Genomic DNA, 25,906 nt, shown 5'->3' on the forward strand with positions numbered 1-25,906 from the left:
GCCTGAAGTTTGGGAAAGGGCTTGAGCCAAGCAGCAATCATATGGATGTAATTACACTGCAGTGAGGCACTTACCAAAATTGCTCATTTCCTAGCTATGGTGTGGTGTAGGCTGTGTCATTGTTTCACACATCCTGCATCCTTTCAAGTCTAAGCTCCAGTTTACAGAAACACAGATGACTTATCTGAATGTAATATGTCATTTTTATTAGACTTTTTAAATTAAATCAAGATTGTCATGTTTATTTACATATGTTAGAAATAATATAACTCTTTTTTTTGGCATTTTGTCTCTTGGCAGTGTGGTTATAATTTTGCAGAGGCTGGTTTAAAAAGAGGAAAACAGTGTGACAAAGAAGACATTTGAACAACAGAGCTCATTGTGTTTGGCGGAGGCTGGGGGAGGCTCAGTAACCACTGGTGCTGTTACAGCTGACTTCAGGTCTGTGCTGGCGTCTGCCTGTGTGGTTTAAAATGATCCCTGCAGCTTTACCTTGATGTCTGTGATGTTTAGATACATGTTTGTGGCCTGAGAAAACACAGATCCAATGCCGTTGTGCAAAGAAGGGAAAATATAAGAGAAGAAGAAACACAATTTTTTCTTCTGTTCATGGATGCATCTTTCCTCTTCAAGGAAACTGAGCAAGACATTTTCTTGTTTTTAAATGTTTATGACTGACATGCACTTGTCCCTGGTGAGTTGCAGAAACTGAGCATATTTATTGGCTTGACTTTTGACTTTTGGAGAGCAGTGCAATTGAGAAACAATTTTAAACATTGTCATTTTTATTCTGTGACAAGACTGTGCTTTGGTCACAAGTGCTCTGAGACTGGAATAAAAGAAAAAGCTGAAAGTCAAAGCTAAAACAAAATGTCTCATGCGCCTCTTATTTATTATTATTATTTGTGGGGTTATCTCGCCCAGGCTCGAGTCAGGGTTGCGTCAGGAAGGGCATCTGGTGTAAAACATGTGCGAAATGTCATCATGACATTGACAATTTGCACGTGGTGACCCCTAATGGGAAAAAGCTGAAAGTAACATTCATTTGTGGTGTTATATTTAGTTGCTTTTCTAATTGTATTTATTTGTTTTAACTTGGATTTCATTTAGATTATAGACATTGCTTTTATATTTTCTTTTATTTAAGCACAGTAGCTCTTTGAAGTTAATAGGAATGTAGAGCATGGAAAGAAACAGTTAAAGGAAGTCAAGGAAAAATGACAAATGAAGTCAAACAAAGGGTCCTTTGAGGGAAATCGTAACATAATCCAGCCCAAACCAGATCAAGGACAGTAGTCTCAGGACATAACTATCTTTTCTCTCTCTCTCTCTCTCTCTAGGAAACTCCCTCCACAGACCATCAGCGGGAGGAGGGTGATGCAAGACTCCTGATGCTCCTACACTGAGCTGATTATTCTGAGTGTGCGTAAGCAAGATGGGATGCCAAGAAAGAGCTGGCTTTAATTTTCCCCATTTTGTGAAAGACAACTAATATTTGTGTATGTAAAAAAACAATGTATTGCACATTTAAGAGGTAGAACAGTTAAAGTTTCTCTTATATTTAATATTTGCTGAAAACAAACATTTCACGACATGCATGTCACAGTGTAGGTTGACTGAGTGCAGCATCCTCAGCGCAGATAGACGCCAACTTAATGTTTTCATTTCTGTGTACTGTTGGCTCTTTGGTCATGTCTGCGTGGTGTTATTCTTCCTTTTCCCTGAATAGTATTAATCCAATCTGAGCACATACTGTGCTTCTCTGGAAAGACACAGTCAAGCAAAGTCATGCATATAAATAATGCAATAAAGTGACGAGATAAATAGGGATATTGACATTAAAGCTATATACAGTATATACATTGCAACTGGGAGGGGGGTGCACTCTATCTATCTATCTGTATATTTATTTATTATTATTTTATATTTCCTGTTGCCAAACACACTGAGAGGATCCGCACCAGAGTCAAATTACTTGTATGTTCAAACATACTTGGCCATTAAAGACGATTCTGATTCTGATTCTGATTCTGATTAGGAGTCAGTCTACTGTCACACTGGACCACTCACAGCTGAGCTGATATATAAGGAATAAAACTGTTTGTTTTGCAAAAACATGCTAAATTAATCTACTGCATTTCTACTATTTAAAATGTAAATGTCTACTTATTTGCAGGGCGCAATAATATCCATGTAGTGGTACAGGCGTCAACAGTTTTATTGGCTCTTAGAAAAACAACCAAACCTTTGTGGCCTGTGGCAAGTCAAGCTGATCTTTTGTTTGTCGGAAAAACAAAACCTCTGTGCTGAGCTACAGTAGACGCTGACACAGTGCCATGGTGTCTGTTGTCACGGTGGCACAACAAGCCACAGGTCATTCAGAGCATTAATCATTGTTCATCATTATGGTCAAAAAAACTTATTTTCAGGTTCATTAACTCTTAATTACTATACAAAAGATTTAGAAAGCTGCGTCTAAGATTTCACTCTTCAATTCCACTGCCTCTTTCAGAATAAATAGTAAAACCTTGAAGTGTTCAGAGCAGTATGGGCTCATTGTGCAGTCAAAGTGAATTAGCTGCTTGGATAGTTTGATCCTTGGGAGGAGCTATCTGAGAAGGTCAAATTACATTTGTTTGGTGAGTGTTCAAGCGAGAACAGTGTACTTAATAAAGACACCCTGGTTCTGTTTGCCTGAAATAATTATATTCTTCTCAAAGCTTCTCTATGCTTTGAAGTAATTACATCTTAGAGCCAGACTACTGCAAAGGAGGAATTACCTTTTGTTTTCTTTACTCAGGTCCCACTCAAACAGTGCACGCAAACTGTTTTAATAATAAATGTAAATTATGTTGTTTAAGATCCTCTTTCCATTTCAAAAACTTTTTCCCCAGATATCAGTTCAGCTGAAAAAACTGGAAAACATGGCTCGCTCACTCGCTCAGCATTTCTGTTGACCCAGTTTTATCCACAAGCAACCTGAGCAACCTGAAAAGGTCTCTTGTTCTCCTGATTACTGCCTTCTTTTCTTATAACTGGCAGTTATTTGGAGAAATAACTGTATTTTTGAAATGATGCTTCAAATCAAAAAAAGTTATCATAAAAAATAAAAACATGAAGTTTCCACATCGTAAGTGTTCTGCAGGCGTATTTGAATGTCTGTTTCTGTACTTTCACAGAATGTTCTGTCTCTGTAAAGGCAGCCGTTTGGCACCATATTTCAAATAAATGTCATTATATTCCTTTGTGAATTCATCAGGGTAAACTGTAAACCTATAAAACATCAAGTGCCCTTGCAAATTGTGTTTGCACAAAATCTGTGCACATGTACTGGTCTAAATGTATCATAAAGATGTCAACACATTTGTGCATCTGTGCATGTCCCAGACTAGACAGAGGAACACTGTTAGGATCAAACTGAAATATAAAGAGACATGTGATATGACCTTCGTTCAGCATAGCTTTCTGGTGATGTTTTTGCTCTGATTTTCACTGACATTTCATGATTCTGGAGGAAATTTTATTTATATATTTCACTTCAAACAATCAAAATTTAAGCTGGTTATTATGTACATACGTACATGTAGCGCTGAGCTACAACAGTGGGACCAAAGCAACCAAAAGACTGTTTCATTCATTCTGGTGAATGCTGGCTTCCTTAGGTCTCAACATGCCAGTGCTTCAGGAGGAAAACACACACACACACACACACACACACACAAACATCTGGAAGTGTTTTCTGCATTAGGGTCAACCCACTGGGGGTTCCAGCAGCCTCCCACCCACCAAGAAAATAAAGTCATATTCACATATAAACAGACGTAAACAGACTCAAACACAAGACAACTAGAGGAACTACTGTGTTGTCTAAAGACCTACCCAATATATTCTCAAATTCAGTTTTCAGGGAGTAACACATATAATCCCACTCTGATGCAATCTGTGAAAAGCCCTGGTTTAGTCGGACTGTCTTCATTGTATTTGTATGTCCTGAAGGTTGAAGGAACAAAAAGACACACACAAGTGATCAGTAAGCTTCCGTGACTGAAATCTGGCTCTTTCTGCTTTTCTCTCCTTTCTCTACGTGTCTCCTTCCCAGTCACCAGTTACTGGTTACCAGTCTAGTGTAGCACAGTAACCTGCCAAACACTGGCGTGCCTGACCATTTTATTATGCTTAAAGACAAAGCTTTATACACAGCATGTTTCATGAGCTGTAAAAAGTGAAGAAAGTGTTGTGAGGGTAAACCTAGACTTTCCTCTTGTCCTGTAGAGACACACCCTGATGAGTCAGTACACTGAAACAATTCACAGACTGCTGTGAAAACGAGGATTTCCAGAAAAAAAATTTGTGACACTTTTGCTTTTCCCTGTATGTGGCTGTTTGTGATTATGCTCATTCGCTGATACAACTTAACTGTTGCTATTTTAAGTTACAAAGAACCTTAATAACAGCATTAATTGACACCAAAGGTGTTCAAACAGTCAATTTATTACACATATGAGTCATAGATATATAAATGTATCTACAACATAGTTACAAACAGTATACAAATATAAATCTCTACGCACAAGAGTGGGTTCATTTGACTTTCAATTCAACCAACTGAAACAGTGGATTTCTTATAAAAAATTCTAAACCAAAGCACTAAAGATCCCCAAACTGTTATAGACTGCTAATATTCCCAAAACCTAATATGCAGTCTGGAGGCTGATTGTCTTAGTAGAAAAACCACAGGAACGCTAAGGTACAGTGTCGGTAGTTGCTTAAACATCAACAATTCTTGGACTCACCATACTTCACTGATCATATGTCGTCTTCAGCTTGAGACAACATACAGTAGCTTGTTTACTCCTGCTTAGCTTGTTGTGTAATCAAACTTAACACAGATCAGTGAGCATCGTGTCAAAGGCTGCATGTAACCCAATTTCAAAGGCTGTAAATCAAACTTAGTGATTATGATGATAAATTGTCCAAACACAGTGGACGGTATGTCAGATTTGGGCTGGTGTTCATAGACAAAAAAATTCAAGTATTGAAATGGTCATTTTGTGTGTGGTGTAACAGAAAACATGTTCGCTCTCAACTACATTTTTTTAGTCTTTACTGTAAATTTCCCACTCAGGGAAATAAAATAATTCTGGTCCTTGGATTGAACATCTTGACAGTTTTCAAAATATGCATATTAGCTTTCTTACAAAAGATGATACTGCTCTCATGCATGTATGGCTAATATTAAGCTACGACCAGCATCCAGCTAGCTTAGCTCAGTGTAAACATGGTTTATACAGACAGGTTCTCAGTTCTTATATTCCTAGAAAAACCGCTGTGCTAAGCTAACCAGCTACTGGTGCTAATTTCACATTGAACAAACAGATATGAGAGTGTAATCAATCTTTTCACTTAACTCTCTTCTAGAAAGCCCAATATGTTGAACTATTCCTGTAATATTCCTCAATAATAAGATCACGTTCAAAGTCAAATTAAAAATATTTTGTGGTCATTAGCCATAAAATAGAGAATGTGAAGTTGCAATCATGCCATGTTGAATTTGTGTGCCATTTTGGGAGCATCGTGCTCATTATCCTTCATAGATATATGTATATGTACACTACATACAGTACATCTGTAAGCTAATTTAAATAATAAATACTATCCCATACAGCTACACACAGTAGCGGATGCTTCAGCCTCATCCAAACATCCACTTTAGTATTCAGTCTGAGCACAGAGGAGGATAGGAATTTATTCATCTGCAGTCTTTGTGTTATCTGCCAGCAGCTGCTAGCTAACGTTAGCTCCTGAACTGAGCTGAACATAGTGAGATCTAAACGATTAAAGCAACCTTTTTGCCAAATAAAACAAGAATGTATACAGGTAAATACAGCGCCTCCTCCCAAAATGGTGCCCCCGATCCCCAACATTCAACACGGCGTGTGTACCTTCATATTCTGTATATTCCTCAGTGTGGATATTATGGTCAAATGTGGAATGAGTGCAAATAGCTTTTAATATGGTCCCACTTTATATGAATGTACAGAAATTACTTAAGGTTTTGAATTCATGAAAGGTTATCTATCAGTTTTGATGATGATGTATATTAAGATGTAAAAGAAATTGCTCTATGTAAAATGCTGTACATTTTGTCATTGTTTTTCTAAAATTAACAGCATTTGTGTCAAGACTTCATGAAGTCTTTAAGACATATTCCAAGGTTTTACCTTGAGGTAACTGAGTGAGAGTAATACAAAAAGGTGTTTTGCATATCAAGGCAAATAAGGCACAACTCTGGCATCAGACACAGTCTCACAGCATGATGCCCTCCATATTACAGTTGAGCACATCATTGCTTTGGGCCTGCCCCAGCTGCCGGTGAAACTGCCCCTGTTTCTGGGTCCTCCAGCAGTTGATGTTTCTTCCCAATGTAATACTCTTAATACTGGGCAGGTGGGTTAGCATGTTATTTGGCAAGGACACCACACCAGAGCTGGACAAATTCAGCTCCTGCAGGGAGTCCAGTCCACTAAAAACAGCAGGGCTCAGAGTCTCCAGCTTGGGGTTGTTTGATAGATCCAGAACCTGGAGGCTCTGGAGGCTCTTAAAGCTGTAAGGCTCAACTTCCCGAAGCTCCTGGAGGCCACTGATGGACAGATAAACCAGACCCTTTAGCTGAGCAAAGTCTCCGACCTTGATCTGCGTGATGGGGTTACCATCCAGACTGAGGTACCTCAGTGGATGTCCTGCCAGTCTTGGAACACTTGACAGTTGGTTTGCTGACAGAGTTAGGGTTTGAATGTGTGATACTCTTCCATGAAAACTTGTGGAAACAGACATGAGCTTGTTATGTGAGAGATCCACGCGGACAGGTTCACCATTAATTTTAGTAGCAAATATGCCCATGTCAAATTCCTGGAAGCTGTTGTAGCTGAGGTCAACATCAGCAAGAGGAAGACCAGAGAAGCAGCTTGGGGAAAGCCTTTCCAGGTTGTTGTGGCTCAGGTCCAGAGTCTCCAGGTAACGCAGCTTGGAAAAGGCATTGGGGCTTACCTGAAAATAAGATTAACTATGATTATTGATTATAAAATCAACATTTGATCAGCATCAGGTTACATCAAACTGTTGATACGAGTTCCTCCAACCACTGACCTTTGTTATATGATTGCTGCTGAGGTCCAAGCTAACAAGGGTGGTGTAGCCTGGACCAGCTAGCATGATGTCACTGAGCGGGCCCATGCTGTTGGAGGACAGGTCCAGGTGGGAAGTGTCCAGTGGGATAGGGATGGGCATAGTGATGGTGGGTCCCAGCCCTTGACAGTCCACGCTGGTCAGGCTAAAGCTGTCGAACAGGCCAAAGCTTTCCACCTCACAGCGGCACCCAGGGTGACAGTTCTTCACAGCGCTGGGCTGAGCACTTGCCAACATCAACAGACACAGGAGGAGTGCCATTATTATCTGGAAAGAAAACAAATATTTACATTTGGCACACCCACTGAAATAAAAACAAATGTATGAGAACCACATAATATTCAAATGAGCTTCAGGAAATAATTACCTTGGTTATGGATACCTTTGTTCAAATGCTATCTTCATGATATTTGTTAAGCATTGTGAAGATTTTAAGTTTATTTTACTTAAGTAGCCCTTGTTTCTACCTCTCGGCTTCCCAACAGACGTTACATAATTCAAATCAAAGAGTTCATTTGCCCATTTTTAGTTTACTCACTACAAGAAGTATGCATAGTTGTAATAATGTAGAGTGTGTAATAAATTGGGGCCCTAAAAATTTCTCTGCTCCATCTTTGTTATGGTTAGTCCCCCTCACCAGGAGGGTGAGGGAGAACTACTGTAGGACTCAAGTGTTCTGACCCAGGTGCTAGTTAAGAAAAGGTGGTTTAATGGAACAAAAACACAAAGTAACAACATAACAAGGGCCATGAACATATATAAGCAAAGTAAAGCAGAGACGGTGGAGGTGACCAGGGCGAACGGGTGAATAGAGCAGACTAACGGTTGGAACCAGGAGAGGAGCAGGATCAGGATGGACAGGGGAACAGACAAGCTAACCAGGAGGATAGGCGAACGAAAACGGAAATCCACAGCACAGGAACTGTCAGTGTGGATAACAAAAAATAACGTCTAGCTAACCTCACGGAAAAAACATAAAGAGAGATCCACAGCACAGGAACTGTCAGTGTGGATAACAAAAAATAACGTCTAGCTAACCTCACGGAAAAAACATAAAGAGAGATCCACAGCACAGGAACTGTCAGTGTGGATAACAAAAAATAACGTCTAGCTAACCTCACGGAAAAAACATAAAGAGAGATCCACAGCACAGGAACTGTCAGTGTGGAAGTCAAACGACGTGCAACACATACCACGACTATCGGTCAGTTACGGGGTATGCACGTTCGGTAAGTTGAGTAGTGCAAGAGAGGCAGGTCGCGCCGAGCGGACCTGACAATCTTAAACTTAATAAAAACAAATGAATAAAAAAATCGATGTGCACACTTTTGAGCTCATTGCCTTATCCTCAGTGCATTCATGCAAAAAAAAAAAAAATCAGAAACCGTTTTTCATTGTGAGATTATACTATCATATGAAAAAAGGCTTGCATATTCACAAAATGTCATTTGTTCATTTGTTCTGTTCTGCATGTTTGAAAGAATAAATAAATCAATCAAATCAAAAAATCAATCAATATATAATGTAGTATATACTGTAAAAACAATATACATATACTGTAAAATCCACACCAGAGATATTAAACAAAAAAACCTCTCATACCATCGCTCGTGTGTTGCCAGGCACCTCTCCATGCAGTCGACGACTGACTAACAGCTGAATAGCTCTCATCCGTTTCAACTTAAGTGACACGTACAAGCACACACAAACAAACATGCTATGTAAGCTACACAAAGGTACAGGGTTGCGCAAGTGGTAGAAATGAACAGTCATGGTGAAGTCGCACGCACATGTTAAATCTACAACAGTTTTACAGCATTAACGCTGTGTGAGAAATTATATTACACCCTTATAAATGCATTTAAAGCTGAAGTCAAACTTGCAGTCAAGACACAATCTTATAAAGAATTGTAGCACTCGTGCTTGTTTTTCTCATATTCTTAAAGGTATTTGCTCCTGAGTGACAACACAATTCACCCAAAATGCTCAACATTTAAAGGAAGTGGAGGGTAAGAAATTGCATTTGCGTAAATGTTCTGGCAAAAAGTGGTTAAAAACTAGTGCTGTATGATCTGCCTGTTTTACATTCCATCTGTCTTTATAGTTATGCAGTCACACTCAGTGACGAACTGGGGTAAAGTTTTTCACCCTGAATTATGTAAGTGGATGAGCTTATAGCTGCATAGTATGCAGGCTGATTATCACGGCTCAAAGTGTGCTGTACTTGGACTTAGCTGTTCACCTCTGTGCAGTGTTCTTGTTTTGACCCCTGAACTTCTTTTTAGTTCTGGCTGCTTCTCATGCTGATAGTGCAGGAATGTACATGTAATGGAGTGAATGATCCCATTTCACTCTGTCCACTGAATCTGTGGTAGATACACAGAATGCTGTATTTTTAATGTCTATTGTTAGGTATTTTTAGTCAGATAGATACTTTATGTATTAGAAATGTTTAGTGGAGATAGGATGGCTAGTTAGACTGTTAAATGCTTAGTCATGCTTATGAGTTTCTACAGGGTGTATCTAGTCAAGGATAACTAGAGAGAAGAGTTGATGACTGTCAGCAGACAGGATGTTTAATATTATTATTATGACGTGTATAACTGTAGCCTTAGCCATAATATGTTCTTATGTTCAGTCACGACATGTTACTAGAGGTCGTGAGAATGTTTTTAGCTACACACCACTTAACCAACAGACACACACATTGATTTGCTTCATGTTTTGACTACTGCTATGACCAGCTGCAAAGCTGGCACCAGAGACGTCTCGGTTGACGTTTCTGTGTAGTATGGGGCTAGCCCAACCGAGGGGATATAATGTATAGGCCTGGTGGGTTCAGGGTCTTTCATCTTACATCTGCCTGCTGCAGTTTGGAGGTGCAAGATACCTGAGTGTGTAATGTTAATTTTTACCTGTGTTCATGGAATAAATCAGCACTGTTTTGTAGTTACTTGGACTGTCTCGTCTCTCAGAGTCAGTATGGTAAAACGTACCGGGTACAACACTATGAATATGTTATTAGTGTTGTTTTCTAACTATTCGATTTCTTTACTATTAATGACAGTTATACATTTGATTTAAGTCACCTTTCAACTAAACCCAAGGACACGTTACACAAACATGCAGAGGGTGAAACCTTCTCTTTGCACCAGAAAGGTCCTGAAGGCCAGAGTCCCTTCACTGCAGTTTTATGACTATCACACTAAGCTGAATACACAAATCCTTCACTCACTGATTAAAATTTAACAAGTTTTTTTTTTCTAGTTGAGCTCCTTAGAAGGGAAATAGTGAAATAGTCCACCAATGGAATGAACCACATAAAGGACAGAGAAAAACTTGGTGAATGAACTGAAGACTGAATTCTCTGTGTAATAAAGATACAGCTGCTTGTGCCCAAATTGCATGGACAGCATTTTGGAAATTAACTTTATACTTACAGTTTCAATAGCAAGCAATCATATCATTGGTCCTCTCCAATTACAAGTTTTGTTTCAACTCAAGCAAACTACAGGCCCATATGCAGACTAAACATGGGAAACTGCCAATAAAACAGTGGTCATATGTTTATTTTTACATCTACAGCACTGATCTTCAGCAGTTCATCACGTCTGAGGGGTTGCAGCCACGTTCACCCATCTCTCCTCCCATTCCTTTGCTTGTCTCTTGCTTCAGCAAGGATTGTGGATTTCCTGCACCAGGTGTTTCTCTCAACCTTTCCCCAGTAAATCTCAGATTACAGCAAACTGCTTCTGGCACTGGCTTCAAATCAGGCACATTCTAACTCATTACCCAACTGCAACGGCACTGGGCTGTATCCACACAGACAAATTCCTGGTGAATTACTTTGTGACATGAAACATATGCAGTTTAACTTGAGTTCATCATGACCAAAGATAAAACTTTGACACTGATAACTGCCAGAGTTATCAGTGTCAAACCACTGTGCTGTGTTTTGGCATTTGAAAGGCCTTTATAAAGCCATAAATTAGTTCCTCCAACCAGACTTCCCTGATTAACTTTCATTGTCTCACTGAACAAGAAACAACACAAGCGGCCACTCACTGGTGTTGTTTTAACATAGGGCAAATGTCTGTGTGAATCCAGCCTTAGAGGTGTGAATCTCCTGGGCCCCCTGAGTGGGCAATTGGCATAGACTTGTGAAATCACAACAGTCCCTCACTTTCAGAGCTCTTTTCACACCTTTTTATCCCAGGCAAGCACCACAACAACCTCCGCTGCCTTCTGACCATTAGTTGCCAGCCATTAGTGGTATTTAATTATTTACACCAAGGACCTCCAGCTAATGAATACAGTGGTGATTACTTTTTCTTTTTTTACTATATTCTAACTTACCACCTCACAACTATGTGCTGACATTTGCAGAATGCTGTGATAATCAAATTACAGGAGTGTGTTATCACTGTAAGCAAATGACGTAATGTGTCAAAAGCACCATTTTCTTGCACACAAGCAATATTCTTATCTCAAGTCAAATAAAAGATTTTGCCCAGCTGGGTTTCCTTTATCTAAATGCAAAAATGTTACAAATTGCACATTTAAAACAGAAGCAAGAGTGAGCATACCTAATATTTACCTAATTTATTTGCTTATATGTCACATCAAATTTGCTCTGTTTGTTCAGTGATGTCACCGAGACCTCTCTCTCCAGATTCAATCTTCAAGTTGAAGGCTGATAACTGTGTAATTAGAAAGCAGATGCCACGCTAATCCTTTTAAGCCAAATTAGTGCATGGCACTGAGGAGGAGGCAGGGAGTTTAAATTAAATAGATGGTACTTAGGAGTTTTAAAACAATTAGCAGGTCTACAATTATGGTGAATAAATACATTTACATGCAAAGAGACAGAGAATATCCATCAAGTACAATTTGTTCAAAGCTTGAACATGTTAGATATTTTTAGTCAGATAGAAACTGGATAGATACTTTATGTATTAGAAATGTTTAGTGGAGATAGGATGTCTAGTTAGACTGTTAAATGCTTAGTCATACTTATGAGTTTCTACAGGGTACATCTGGTCAAGAATAACTAGATAGAAGAGTTGATGACTGTCAGCAGACAGGATGTTTAATATTATTATTATGACGTGTATAACTGTAGCCTTAGCCATAATATGTTCTTATGTTTAATATCACGACATGTTACTAGAGGTTGTGAGAATGTTTTTAGTTACACACCACTTAACCAACAGACACACACATTGATTTGCTTCATGTTTTCACTACTGCTATGACCAGCTGCAAAGCTGGCAACAGAGACGTCTCGGTTGACGTTTCTGTGTAGTATGGGGCTAGCCCAACCGAAGGGATATAATGTACAGGCCTGTTGGGTTCAGGGTCTTTCATCTTTCATCTGCCTGCGAGCAGTTTGGAGGTGCAAGATACCTGAGCGTGTAATGTTAATTTTACCTGTGATCCTTTGAATAAATCAGCACTGTTTTGAAGTTACTTGGACTGTCTCGTCTCTCAGAGTTAGCAATGGTAAGAAGAACCAAAGTCTAACAAACAGGTGATATTTCAGAAAAATGTTGGAAGATTCACCGGAGGTTTAGCTAAATGAATGGTCTGCATATAATTACCACCTTTCTTACTGAGTAAGTCTGGTATGATAGGTTAACTTCACTGTAAATTTAAAATAATTTAACAGAGGAGCATAAGAAAGCTCCCAGACTGTGTGGTGTCTAAGTATTACACAAAAACAGTACTTCAGCACAAATCTGAGCTACTTTTATCTTTCAGAGGGAATATATTGTTCTTTTGTCTCCAGTATAGGCTATTTGTCTCACAACATTAAGCCTGAAACCCATTATTATACATTAAATTACTCAAGAGTAGCTTCGCCTCCACCAGCTACAACATACACATGCTGCTTACCTTTGTTAGTAATCCATCAATAATAATAATCCAACCATATAAAATGCTTATGTAACACCAAGAAGGAATATTCTGCTGCATATTGAGCACATTAAACACATAATTATATTCAGCTGGTTTTACTTTAACAGAATACTGTGAATGCCGCACTTTCAGTACTGATTGACAGTTTCTATTATCAAGTCAGCAGATGTCTTTTACAGCAACCAAATAACCCTTGAAGAGCTCTTCCTTCTAGCTTTATAACTGTTGTGCCAATTTCCACAGTTTCTTACCTTTTCACCTTCTCTATTATAAAGGTCTGACCAACTGCATATAAGTAAACTACAATGCCATGCCCTGGAGTTAAGAGGTGCATATGCACTCACTGTAGGTTATGGACACTTCTGCAGATCAAATTTCTTGCAGCTGTACGTGGCAAACCGGGGAGCAGAGACCTCTACCGAATCCTTTTCGGATATAAAGCAATCACCACGCATCTGTCTCTAAGTGCCCTGTATTAATACCACAGCTACAGTAACTCTCGACCCCGCCCACTTAAGCTGTCAGTCACAACTCCACGCCACATCTGTGCACATCATTCACAAGAGTTTTCACACTCCGTAAAGTTGTTGTTTCCTTTCCCTGAATAATTTGCGATAACGGCACACAAGAGTCTGGTCACTTGAGTCGGGATTTGGGACACCAGGGGCGGTTTCTTAAACACAGAGGCAAACGTGAAATCTGATCTGACCACAGAGTCACTGGTGTGCTGCTTTTCTCTGTCCGAGACTAACGTTACGCTGCTAAGAGGCGAAGATTTGTAACAGAAGAGGAGACGTAAAAGAATGAAAAAAACGCTCATTCTTTAATTACTTTTCTCGTTAGCATATGCTCCGACTAACTTACTTTGGTGCCGTTCATCCCGACAGTCTGCTTTTCGGTCGTTTTTCACTTCACCGCCTGCATTTTTCCAGACCCCTGCGGTGCTGCTGTGTCCCGGTGGTTTGTCTGGCTGCTGGTCTACATGAGCTCCGCAGATCCCTCCGTGTGTCTGCTCCGCCACATTAAACTGTCAGGAGCTGGAAACACTGGGGGACTCTCGTCTGTTCCCATCCCGTAAAGTCCTTCCCAGTGGCTTCGGTTCGTTTTAGCACTGTTAAGCCCACCAGTTAAATAAGAGCACACCCTGTCAATGATTTCCAAAACAAAATGCCTCAAATGCTAACTTTATCATTTGCTAGCGACTTAACTTAAACCATTAGCGAACCGTTTAAGCAAATGTTGGGAGTTAAATATGATTGATGAATGATATAAATGTTGTAGCTGTGTTAATGTTAAGTTAGTAGAGTTATGATCTTGTTGCATAGGCTGCTGTTTTCATGATGCTTTTAATGTGATGCAGGTCAGGTGGTGGAACATAGACTAGCAAAATCACAACTTTACACCACAACGTTGTTTTCATACAGCTAATTTGCACTGAAGCTATCTCAGCGAGTTTTGCATAATAACAGACCTATATTTAACGTAACTACATAATCACGACTTGCTCCCTTGGGAGATATTACGCTTTTATTTGTAAAGGTTTAACTTCCGGCCTCTGTTTTTGTAATGTAGGCTATTGACGCAGCCTGTCGGTGCGCCCTCTAGTGGAGACACAGCAAACAAACCCACAAGAAAAGAGAAGTTGATTTACGGCGTTGCGCAACAAGGCGGTGGTCTGTTTCCTCTGACATGATTTTCATAACACGATGAGTCTGATAAGAGAATTAATGTGAACGGAAACCCAGACCTTTCCTGTTGTTCTCTAAGTTCCATCCTGGTTTTATGCAAAAACGAGCGTTTAGTGTGGTAGGCAACCATTGCATAGACAATCCTGCAGGTTTAAATAAATTCATTTTCTCTGAAAAACAAGAGATCATTTGGCTAGAGTAAGTTATGAGGAGAAGTTACTTGGAAATGTAGGACATTTGCAATACCTAGTCTAGACAGGAGTTAGGTAAATCAAATGATTCCCTGATGCATAAAGTTGATTCCCTCTATCTCAGTGCAAAACACAGCATGCACCACTCCTTACACTATATCCTCTAGATGGCACCAAGGTTAGGGCCTGGGAGAACTCTTCCACATGATAGTATTGGAGGTCATATACAATAGCGAAACTGTGCTGCTCACACAATGCTGAGGGCCCACTGCACTCTATCTCTGCCTGCAGACATTGTGTTCATACTGTACAGCAGCTTCAACTCACATTCACTCTGAAGAGCATGAAAAAGGAGCATAATTATTCATTTCTCTCAAATAAAAACATGTCACACACTAAACAGTAAGGGGAACCTATTTTGACATGTCATTTGGTGTTACGCATATAGCAACTTGTACTCACACACAGTTGTCTTGCATGTTGTAGTGTCTGGGATTCTTCAAGGCTGTAAAGATAAGATAAGAGCACAGGCAGACAAAATGCAAAGTATGATAATAGTCTGTAAGAACAAAATCATATAACCTGTATGACCAGTATCTTCTAAGCCATGATAATGAATAATCTACCTAAAGCAAACGTGTTATTATTTTGTATTACATGCAGATTAGCCTATCACTAGGTTTTAGTTATTCATACTGAGCCTTTATTACAGTGAAACTTACTGTCAATTAGTCTACTATAGTGTATAATATGCCCCCAGGGTGGTTAATAGTAAATATTGAGTTGTATTCATGGATATACACTTTGCAGACAAATAATTAAAAACAAAACTTGTAGTGAATGTTTACTGCTTAAGAAAGTTACAAAAAGTCTGAAGCTCTTGGCTCTTCTTAGCTGTCATGGAAGAATGTTATGTAAAATATCTTCAAAATAGCTTCAAAGTACTAGTTATTCAGTATTTACTCTTCCTCATCAAAACAATCATCCTTTTTAACTTAATGCACATAAACAATGTTATCTTATTTTGTGAGTTTAAATGACAGATTCGTATACTGTACCTCATATTAATTAAACCTTATCATCTGTTATTGTTGTCATGATCCTGCCCCGTCAGCTTCCGGTCCTGATTTTATTCTGACACCACTTCCTGTCCCCAGCTTACCCTAACTCCCGCTAACTTCATCTCATGCGCATTGGTTTCACCTGCCCCCTAATCACTCACACCTGCTCACCACAGTATATAGCAGCTCCTCACCTTATGGGGAACTGCCAGATTGTTTTATGCCCTGTTTAGACTCTCCAGTATTATTTTCTAGTGACTGTGATCCTGATACCGAACCCCTGCCTGCTCTACCGACCTGTGATCCAGCTTCCTCCCTCTTGCCTGACTGCTATCCTGAGATCAACACCCTGCCTGTTCTATCGACGTATGATTCTGCCATGCCTTCACCGCTGCCCTGCTGGAGATTTCGACCTCAGAGTGAACTAAGGACTGCTCTCTGCCTGATCCCTCAAGACTGCGTCTGTTCATGTCTAACTTGCAGAAAGACATTGAAACCTGTTCTGCTGCCTCAGCTTTCTGGCTCTTTAATTGGGTTCACACCTTCACGGAAGCTTCACACACCCCTCCCTGACAATTGTAGCATAAGCAATACTCAGCAATTGCTTTTGTTGAGAGGACTTTCATCATGCACATTTCAATTTAATCTCAATATTAAAAGTGAAAGGGACTTGAAGATATTCCAATATTATTTTCTCCGGTGTCTCCATTTACTTTTCACTTGTATAGTCTTTCATATTTCCATCCATCCATCAATCCAATATCTATACCGCCTATTCCCCGAATAGGATCACAGGGGGCTGAAGTCAATCCCAGCCAACACTGGACGAGAGACGGGGTGCACCCTGTACAGGTTGCCAGTCTATCACAGAGTGTCTTTCATATTTCATCTCCTTTATTTGCTCAAACTGCATTTCATATTTCCCCCTTGTTCCATACTGTATAATGACAGAGATGTGTCTTGGTTGGTTGGAGCCTGATACATTCTGGGTGATTTAACTTTCTATTCTACATTGGGAAATATTTAATTTTATTTTATTTATTTAACCTGTGGAGACTACTTGTGTTTCCTTTCACACAATACAGGGTAGCAGCATCAGATGTGTTCACTGCTCACTGGGTAGATGTTGCGCTGAGTTGTCGTTTAGGTCCTCTATCCCTGAATGCAGAACAGTGCTGTCAAGGTGTTAAATTTAAGAGGCTCATCAGCTTAGCTGGGATACAGGTCAACAAAGGTGGACTCATTGTCCAGACAAAATGTTAAAGTTTGCAGTGCTTTTAAGAATATACGGCATGTCTGTGGATTCCAAGCATAGCTTATCCTTTTTTGTTGGTATTACTCTGTATGGGTCAATTACAATTCCTCAGAGGTCACTGAAAATGATGTGGTGATGATCTACAACATTATATCAAAGTCTGTATAATCTAGTAATTTATACTAGCATTCCCTAAAACAAACACCTAGTTTGTTGTTTTTTTTTGTTGTTTTTTTTGCCTTTCTTTTACATTTAAGCTACCAGTAGCTAACTGGTCTGGTCTGGTTTTGATAAGTCTTTGATCCAGCCCATACTCTTATTTATTACTGTCATCTGAGGGCAGATGCTGTAGCAATTGGCTGTTTGTGGAGTCATTTTCCAGGCAGGCAGTTTCACCAGTGGAGCCTTTCCAAAAACAAGCTGAAAGGACTGACGCAGGCAATACACATCAAAACTCGTAGCATCCACAGAGAGAGCCCTCCATTATCTTTAATTACTCCCACTCCACCAGGGTTCAAATTCATTTAATCTGTGGGACCTGCTGTGCGCATATTAGACCAATTAAAGCATGGTTCATTTGTTTTCCTGCAATACAGCTGAGATGTTTCCATGACAAATAAATAAATAAATAAATAAAAATCAGAACGTGTTTGTATACTTAATATTTGTCATATACACGTTTAGGTCTAGACTATGATTTTGTATTTTAGCTTATTAATGTACTTAATTATCTATATCATTATCATTATATTTAATGAGATAAAGCATCTATGACAAATTTACACAGCAGTATTTCAAATGATGATAAGAGGCCTGGTTGCTCCTCGAGCCTGGATGACAACAAAGCTTTAAGAGTAGAGTAAGGCCTGTTGTCAATCCTCTTATATTGTGCCTCACTGACAATGGATTAATGAGTAGCACCTGCATTTTGGCCTCAGGCCACTTTGGAAGGATTTTACTGAAGCTGACACTCATCAAATGCTTCCAATTTATATTATTCAGTAAGGCTTTTGAGGGAGATTGAGCATCTTTGAACGTGATTTGCTTGATTTGGAATATCTGATATATATACATATATATTGTTTGTTTGTTTGTTTTTTGAAATACATATTTTTTAAAAAGCTGAGGGCCACTTTTATGAACAGAGCTGTTTTTGGAAGCATACAGGAGCTTTTAGAAGTGCTGACTGGGGGAGTAAATAGCTCTCCAGGGTGCTGAAGTTGTCTCCAGACGCAACAGACGCAGCGCATGAGCCCTGCCTTTCGCTGTCAGCCTGCAATTCAAACACAATGACTTGGCTGTGTCTTTGCCAGAGCAACACTGTGGATCTTTGCGGTTAATAGGAAAGGGTGTGGGGTGGTTAGTTCACAAATTATGTGGAGTCAGAAAAGCAGGACAATTGTACAATTGTCTCATCTGGCCTTAAAACTGTCCTGATGGCATCAAAGAAGTGGTAAGTGGTTTGTTTGTTTTAATTCAGCTGTTTTTGATTCATTAAAGCTTTTGTTTTTAAATGATACAATCCCAGAACATGTATTTTCATTTGTTTTGCAGGTGGCATTGGTGTAATTGATGAGCCAAAAGTGAATACAAAAATTTGGACACCCTGGAAAAACAATGCAACATATTCCTTCTCATTTCAGAGGGGCACTGTGGGAGTCCAACCATCTATGTATGGCCATAATTAAAAGCAGATCAACTCTAACTACATTGCCCCTTAATAACATTCTGTTTTGGGTCCTCCTAGGAGTGCTGACATTCCCTTGTTGTGTCCGCTGTTTAATATTCAAAGTGGGGGTGTTAGGGCCTTGGAACTGTGACCCTTTGTATTACAGGGTCCAGCCTGCTGTGGCTGCCAGGCTTGCTGTAAGCAGGGTAAACAGTGATCCCAGCCTTGATCTTGGGCTAAAAATGGATTTCATCATCCTCCAGGAGTCTTGTGAAACCTCTAAAGCCCTCACCACTTTTATTTACTATGAGCAGATGGCAGATGTGTTTTTGGGTCCCACCAACCCCGGATACTGTACCTCAGCTTCTCTGCTGGCCAAAAACTGGAATAAGGCTGTTTTCTCCTATGGCTGTCTTAACTATGAGCTGGACCGACACACAGGATACCCAACATTTGCAAGGACAGTGCCTTTTCCCACTGAGGTGTTGTTCATCGTTTTGAAACACTTCAGATGGGCCAGCATTGTTGTAGTCTCATCCAACGAGGATATTTGGATGGATACTGCTGTAAGTGTGGCCACTGCTGTGAGGAGTATGGGACTTTCCATTGGCTTGGTTGCATCTATTGGTCTAAATGATACAGAGGTGGAGAGCACACTAAAAAGGATCCAGGATGCAGGAGAGATTAGGGGTAAGTTTATGAGGAAAATAGTACTTTTACAGTGATAAAATGCTTCTGTAAGATGTATTAAAGTGATACCAGGAGAGATAATCACAAAGTAGGATAAGATCACCATGGCTCCATTATGGAAATAGTGGCTTTATAGAAATAAATGACCTGTAATATAAAAACAGATACAGCATCACAAATGAACAACCTATAGAGATGCAAAATAGCAAACCATCAGCTACGCTGAGTTACTCCACAAAAATATTCTTACATCCCAGCTTTACGCATCCACTTCAGTAGGGCACCACTAACTGAGAAGTCATTATGATGCTGCAAATTTCACCTTGTGGTTAAGGTAAACTAGGGCTGTAAATTAATGTGTTTGCTTTCAACAGCAATCACTTACATCTTCTATGGAAATTGCAGCTTTTACTAGAGAGATGTGTAATGACATGGAACAAAGGTCACAGGCCAGGTGCAAAAATCACAGTGGCCTCATGGTAAATAACATGGTCAGTGCTTTGACATGGAAAAAAGGTCACAGGCTAGGTGCAAAAATCAAAGTGACCTCATGGTAAATAACATGGTCAGTGCTTCCCCCAGAGTACACCAATTTGCATTTTGTTAAGTAATTTTTAGGTTTAGCTTTAGACATTCAGTCAATTTATAAAACTTCATAATCACATGATGGAGGTAATGTCACTTTAAATGCATCTGTCCAAGAATAAGTAAGATTAACTGTACATTTCTCCACTAATCATCTAATAATACTTAAATGTCAGAATTCACCAGTGTTGTCACGCTACATATTCTCATAAAACACACTTTATCACATCCCTGCAGTGTTCTGTCCTTGTCTGTTTCAGTCATCATCATGTGCATGCACTCAGTCTTGCTTGGAGGACAGCAGCAGGCTAATTTTCTTCTCAAGGCACAGGAAATGGGTCTGACTTCAGGGAAATATGTGTTTTTCCCCTATGACACCCTCCTGTACAGCATGCCCTACACCAACATCTCTTATTTGCCCCTGCAAAACAACAGCAGACTAATGGAGGCCTACGATGCTGTGCTCACTATCACTATGGCCTCTGAGCCTTTGTCCTTCAACGAGGCGTTCACTGCCGCCAAGAAGAGTGAGGAATTGATGTTAGATGTAAATGCAGAGGAGGTAGGAACCACTTGCATGTCACAACAAGGAATTAAAGAACAGGTTCACCTATTTCCCAAGTCTGTCCTAACACTATACTCAGGTCCCCATATGCACATCAAAGTTGACTTCTCTTGTGCCCCTAACAACAACTCTCAATCACCCTTACAGGTTAATCCACTGTTTGGGACCATCTATAACAGCTTCTATCTGCTGGCAAAATCCATCCATAATGCCAGGAGGGCAGGCATGCAGCTCTCAGGCTCCAACCTAGCCTACTTCACAAAGAACACTACATTCAGCGGCTTCAACCAGAAGGTCCGAGTGGACACTAGTGGGAAGGTCAAGACCAGCTATGTCATCCTGGACACTGACAACAGGGGGAGTCAGCTGTACCAGACCTATCTGGTGGATCTGACATCTGAAGTGCTTCTTTTTGCAGGGAGGTCCATTAATTTTCCAGGAGGAACTCCTCCACCCTCTGATTCCAGCTGCTGGTTTGAAAAGAATGCCATCTGCACAGGAGGTTAGGTGTTTCCTTTTGGCATGGGTTTAAATTCATGTTTTTGTATGAGTATGTTTCCTCAAGAGTTTGTATGGACGTTTGCTCAGTTCTACAGTTTTATGGCATGTTCCTGATTTGGTTTTGCTATCTTTTTCCCCCAGTCCTCACTTCCCATGCAATCAAGTTACCTGTTTTTATCTTTAGGTGTGGAGGTCACCTACATCATAGTGGTGTTGGGTGTTGTGTTGGCTCTGGCTGTAGGAGGTGTTGGCATAAGTCTTTATATAAGGTAAAACCTGTAAATACAAACAAATTAATTTGTATGTTCCTTTAAAAACTATGGTGTGATGTTCTGCGTACTGCAAATACCTAAGAGTAAAAAAGAAAGATTGAAGGAGTATTAGTCAACACAGAGATCATCTCTGGAGAAGAAAGATCATAGTTAAATAGAAGAAAGTCACCCACATTTTTGAGTTTTAGCTTGGAAGTTCAACCATGCTACTGTATATAGTTCCCTGACCATGGCAACTGAGCACATAAGTACTTAGAATATCACTAAAATCATGTAAACCTTTCCAAAAGTGGAGACTTAATTATTGAGTTTAAAAATCCTGAGACTTGTTCTATATCTTCCAATCTGATGACCATATGCTAATAGGAAACTCAAATAGTTCTCATCTAAAGCAGCTTTCTTTGTGCCAAATATGATATTTAAGATAATCTTAGGAAACCCACAACCACTGGTTAAATTGAATACTTGTCAATGGCAGGAGCCGACTCCGACAAATCCAGCTGGTCAAAGGTCCTAATCGGATCCTCCTAACCTTAGATGATCTCACATTTATCCATCCTCAGCTTAGCAAGAAGGTAAGCAGTATCACTGTTGCCCAGTCATCAATATAATATTACATTTACAGAAATTATTCTATCAATCCATTGTTTCTATTCACATTCTCCTGAAATAATTTAATGTTTAAGAGTTCAACCCATTTTTATTATATCTTACCTTGGTGTTTTATGTTCCACAGAAAATCACCTTAGAGGATCTGAACGAGTCTAAGAGTGCTCTGGATGAGAAATCTGCAGACCCCTCACATTCTGTTAACAGTGTGCAGGCAGCAACTCTTGAGAACACCAGTGTTGCTGTGTATGAGGTAGGTTACACTGTATGTGAAAGACAACACTCAAAACAAAACTGAACCCATTAAAGCAACATGGTTTCTCTTCAAGGGCGACTGGGTTTGGTTGAAGAAATTTGCAGAGGGACAGTTCAAAGAGGTGAAGCAGAGCACCACAAAGGTTTTCACAAAGGTAGAGCAAATGTCTTAACCTGTGCAAAAAAAAAATGTTCAAATGGGCTGTGAGCTGGTGACTGTGAAGGCCTATGCATATGATACATAATTTTCACACCAAACCATTCAGTGATCCCCTCATGCCCTGTGGATAATTTGTCGCCTGCCTGTATATGGTATTATGGTTTTTTGGACAAATCTGCTTTTTCACAATTCTATCAACTTTATCTGCTTTCTCAGATGAAGGACCTCAGAAATGAGAATGTCAGTCCGTTCATCGGCTTCTTTTCAGACTGCTCTGTGTTTGCAGTGGTGACAGAGCACTGCTCACGGGGCAGTCTGCAGGACCTGCTGAGGAACGAAGATGTTAAATTGGACTGGATGTTTAAGTCCTCACTCGTGCTTGACCTCATCAAGGTAAACATAAATACGCTGTAGATGATGAAAACGTGTAGCTTTTAGAACAACCCTACCACTTATTCACAGTTTGCCACAGGTGAATTTACCTGAATTAACTACTGATATTTTATCTGATAATCTCTTTATGACTCTCAAAACAGTTGATTGTGTTGTATTTTCAGGGTATGAAATATCTTCACCACAGAGAATTTCCCCACGGCAGACTAAAATCTCGTAACTGTGTAGTAGATGGGCGATTTGTCCTCAAGATTACTGACTATGGCTTCAATGAACTGCTGGAGTCTCAGAAAGCTCCTTTAGAAAAACCTCGGCCTCAAGGTAACCTCTACTTTGGAAAAAGAAAATAGTGTCATTGAGATCTAAACCTATTTGTGTACTATACAACACATTTTATAGAATGAACCCACCTGTTTTCAATCCATAGAATTCCAAAATTCTGATAACTATACTATCTACAACTTAAACATTTTAACTGCTGTGTTAAAATTTGCTTTATGTCCAATACCGCACACATACACAAAGACACAGCTAAAATGTATTCAAATCGGTGGTGACTGGCAACTTTTTCCTTTGTTTGACTCAGATCTCTTTTGGCTGGCGCCAGAGTTTCTAAGGGATCCTGCAAGCACTCGTAAAGGGACCTACAAGGGAGATGTGTACAGCTTTTCTATTATCCTTCAAGAGGTGGTGGTCAGAGGGGCACCATACTGCATGCTGGGTCTACCACCTGAAGGTGTATTCCCTTCACAGTGAAGGAGACGGAGTGTAGAAGAAGCAGAAGTTGTTTTTTTAACAATTGAAATGTAGATTTCAGGAGCATGTCACCGATATTTACTATACTTTTGATGTAGCTGTAATGAAATGAAAATGCGAAGAGCTCACAGGCAACACAATATTGATACCTAGTCACTGGATTAACATTTCCTGTGTCCCCTCCGTTTTCTCACTAGAAATCATCCGTAAAGTGAAGAAGCCTCCTCCAATGTGCCGCCCGACCGTGGCCCCGGACCAGGCCCCTCTGGAATGTATCCAGCTGATGAAACAGTGCTGGAGCGAACTTCCTGACCGCAGACCAACATTTGATGAGATTTTTGACAGGGTAAATTTTTTTTTTAAACACCACTGTAGGATTTTTCTTTCATAGCCTAAAGTTATTAACACATCAGAATTAACCAATTGAAGGAATATTATATATTTTGTTTAAAATGATTCTGCAATTTTTTTTTATTACTAGTTCAAGATTATTAACAAGGGTAAGAAGACCAACATTATTGACTCCATGCTGAGGATGCTGGAGCAGTACAGCTCCAACCTGGAGGACCTCATCAGAGAGCGAACAGAAGAGCTGGAGGTGGAAAAACAGAGAACAGAGAAGTTACTCTCAGAGATGCTCCCACCGTGAGTTAACAAACACACCCACACATTATGATTAAGTTTAGGAACAAATGTACTGGTTCCCTGATTCCTGTAAATTTTTTGAAAATCTCTGTTGTCCAGCTCTGTAGCCGAGGCTCTGAAGACTGTTGGCACAGTGGAACCGGAGTACTTCGACCAGGTGACGCTCTACTTCAGCGACATTGTGGGTTTCACCACTATCTCCTCACTCAGTGAACCCATTGAGGTGGTTGACCTTCTGAATGACCTCTACACCCTGTTTGACGCCGTTCTCAGTAACCATGATGTCTATAAGGTCAGAGGGCGTGCTCAGTAGTCATAGTAAACTCTCATTTTTTACCAGTTTGTTCAGAGAGGAGCTTATGAAGATGTTGAGTTTAAGCTTCCCTTCATATCTCTTTATGATGACAGAATTTTGTGTCTACGTATTCAGAACAAAAACACAATGACGTGCCCATAACTAGATAAATATGTTGACAATGCCCAGGTGGAGACCATTGGTGATGCTTACATGGTAGCATCAGGTTTGCCAAAGAGAAATGGCAACAAGCATGCTGCTGAGATCGCCAACATGTCCCTGAACATCCTCAGTTCAGTGGGAACCTTTCGTATGCGGCACATGCCAGACATGTCCGTCAGGATACGAATAGGAATCCACTCAGGTGAGACAGATCAAAGTCATCATCACATTTTAGTTTAAAATTATTAACCATGTGAAAAAGACAGGAAAATTACAGAGAAAGGGGAGCACATATTGGGGTTGCACTAATAAACTGAGGTACAACAAAAAACTAATATAGGCCTAATATGGATGACGGCACAACAATACAAAATGGTGAAGCCTATACAGCCAGTAGATCAGTGTGTAAGATGCAGCTCCTGTATGTCAAATGTAATACAGAAAAATACTGAGATACATTATCAGCCCTGCTTTTTCCTAATGGCATTATTCAGTAAATGAACATATTTTTTCCTATGAGCCTCCCCAGGAAAGTCTATGCCAGGGTACTGGAGAGGAGAATTCGACCGATAGTCGAACCTCGGATTCAGGAGGAACAATGCGGTTTTCATCCTGGCCGTGGAACACTGGACCAGCTCTATACCCTCTTCAGGGTGGCGGAGGATTCATGGGAGTTTGCCCAACCAGTCCACATGTGCTTCGTGGATCTGGAGAAGGCATTCGACCGTGTCCCTTGCAGCACCCTGTGGGGGGTGCTCTGGGAGTACAGGGTCCGCGGCCCTTTGCTAAGGGCCACCCGGTCCCTGTACGACCAGAGCAGGAGCTTGGTTCGCATCGCCGGCAGTAAGTCAGACTTGTTTCCAGTGCATGTTGGACTCCAGCAGGGCTGCCGTTTGTCACCGGCTCTGTTCATTATTTTTATGGGCAGAATTTCTAGGCGCAGCCAGGGGCCGGAGGGAGTCCGGTTTGGGGACCACAGGATCTCGTCTCTGCTTTTTGCAGATGACGTTGTCCTGTTGGCCCCATCAAACCAGGACCTCCAGCATGCAC

The 25,906-nt window shown here is 40.2% G+C and overlaps 2 protein-coding genes across 3 annotated transcripts in view; one reads left to right on the forward strand and one right to left on the reverse strand.

Annotated features, from left to right (window-relative positions):
• Positions 1 to 4,477: 4,477 nt before the first annotated feature.
• On the reverse strand, positions 4,478 to 14,246 carry tsku (tsukushi small leucine rich proteoglycan homolog (Xenopus laevis)). 2 transcript variants are annotated; one of them, XM_020600467.1, is made up of 3 exons: positions 13,969 to 14,246; positions 7,147 to 7,452; positions 4,478 to 7,047 (listed from the first exon to the last, which is right to left on the reverse strand). In XM_020600467.1, exons 1-3 carry the CDS (start codon positions 13,981 to 13,983, stop codon positions 6,307 to 6,309), a joined length of 1,062 nt encoding a protein of 353 aa, XP_020456123.1. In that variant the 5' UTR covers positions 13,984 to 14,246; the 3' UTR covers positions 4,478 to 6,306. The 2 variants fall into 2 exon arrangements, with proteins under 2 accessions (XP_020456123.1, XP_020456124.1); XM_020600468.1 differs by lacking the exon at positions 13,969 to 14,246 and adding an exon at positions 13,449 to 13,546.
• Positions 14,247 to 18,916: 4,670 nt separating this feature from the next.
• The window catches only part of gucy2f (guanylate cyclase 2F, retinal), a 9,628-nt gene continuing 2,638 nt past the window's right edge, over positions 18,917 to 25,906 (forward strand). Inside the window, exons 1-14 of the mRNA XM_020600384.1 lie at positions 18,917 to 19,658; positions 20,504 to 20,805; positions 20,956 to 21,310; positions 21,494 to 21,578; positions 22,060 to 22,156; positions 22,318 to 22,443; positions 22,520 to 22,600; positions 22,822 to 22,998; positions 23,163 to 23,319; positions 23,585 to 23,734; positions 23,952 to 24,100; positions 24,236 to 24,399; positions 24,499 to 24,691; positions 24,884 to 25,058. Coding sequence (XP_020456040.1) covers positions 18,917 to 19,658; positions 20,504 to 20,805; positions 20,956 to 21,310; positions 21,494 to 21,578; positions 22,060 to 22,156; positions 22,318 to 22,443; positions 22,520 to 22,600; positions 22,822 to 22,998; positions 23,163 to 23,319; positions 23,585 to 23,734; positions 23,952 to 24,100; positions 24,236 to 24,399; positions 24,499 to 24,691; positions 24,884 to 25,058 — 2,953 coding nt within the window. The remainder of the gene's footprint in view (positions 19,659 to 20,503; positions 20,806 to 20,955; positions 21,311 to 21,493; positions 21,579 to 22,059; positions 22,157 to 22,317; positions 22,444 to 22,519; positions 22,601 to 22,821; positions 22,999 to 23,162; positions 23,320 to 23,584; positions 23,735 to 23,951; positions 24,101 to 24,235; positions 24,400 to 24,498; positions 24,692 to 24,883; positions 25,059 to 25,906) is intronic.

The sequence above is a fragment of the Monopterus albus genome, unplaced genomic scaffold (assembly GCF_001952655.1).
Source record: "Monopterus albus unplaced genomic scaffold, M_albus_1.0 scaffold46.1, whole genome shotgun sequence".
Classification (NCBI taxonomy): domain Eukaryota; kingdom Metazoa; phylum Chordata; class Actinopteri; order Synbranchiformes; family Synbranchidae; genus Monopterus; species Monopterus albus.

Bases quoted from the DNA above. Each gene is read 5' to 3' on its own strand.
- tsku (XM_020600467.1), bottom strand. The intron at 7,048-7,146 runs GTCAGTGGTTGG...TCTTATTTTCAG, and splicing joins GCAGCAATCATATAACAAAG to GTAAGCCCCAATGCCTTTTC.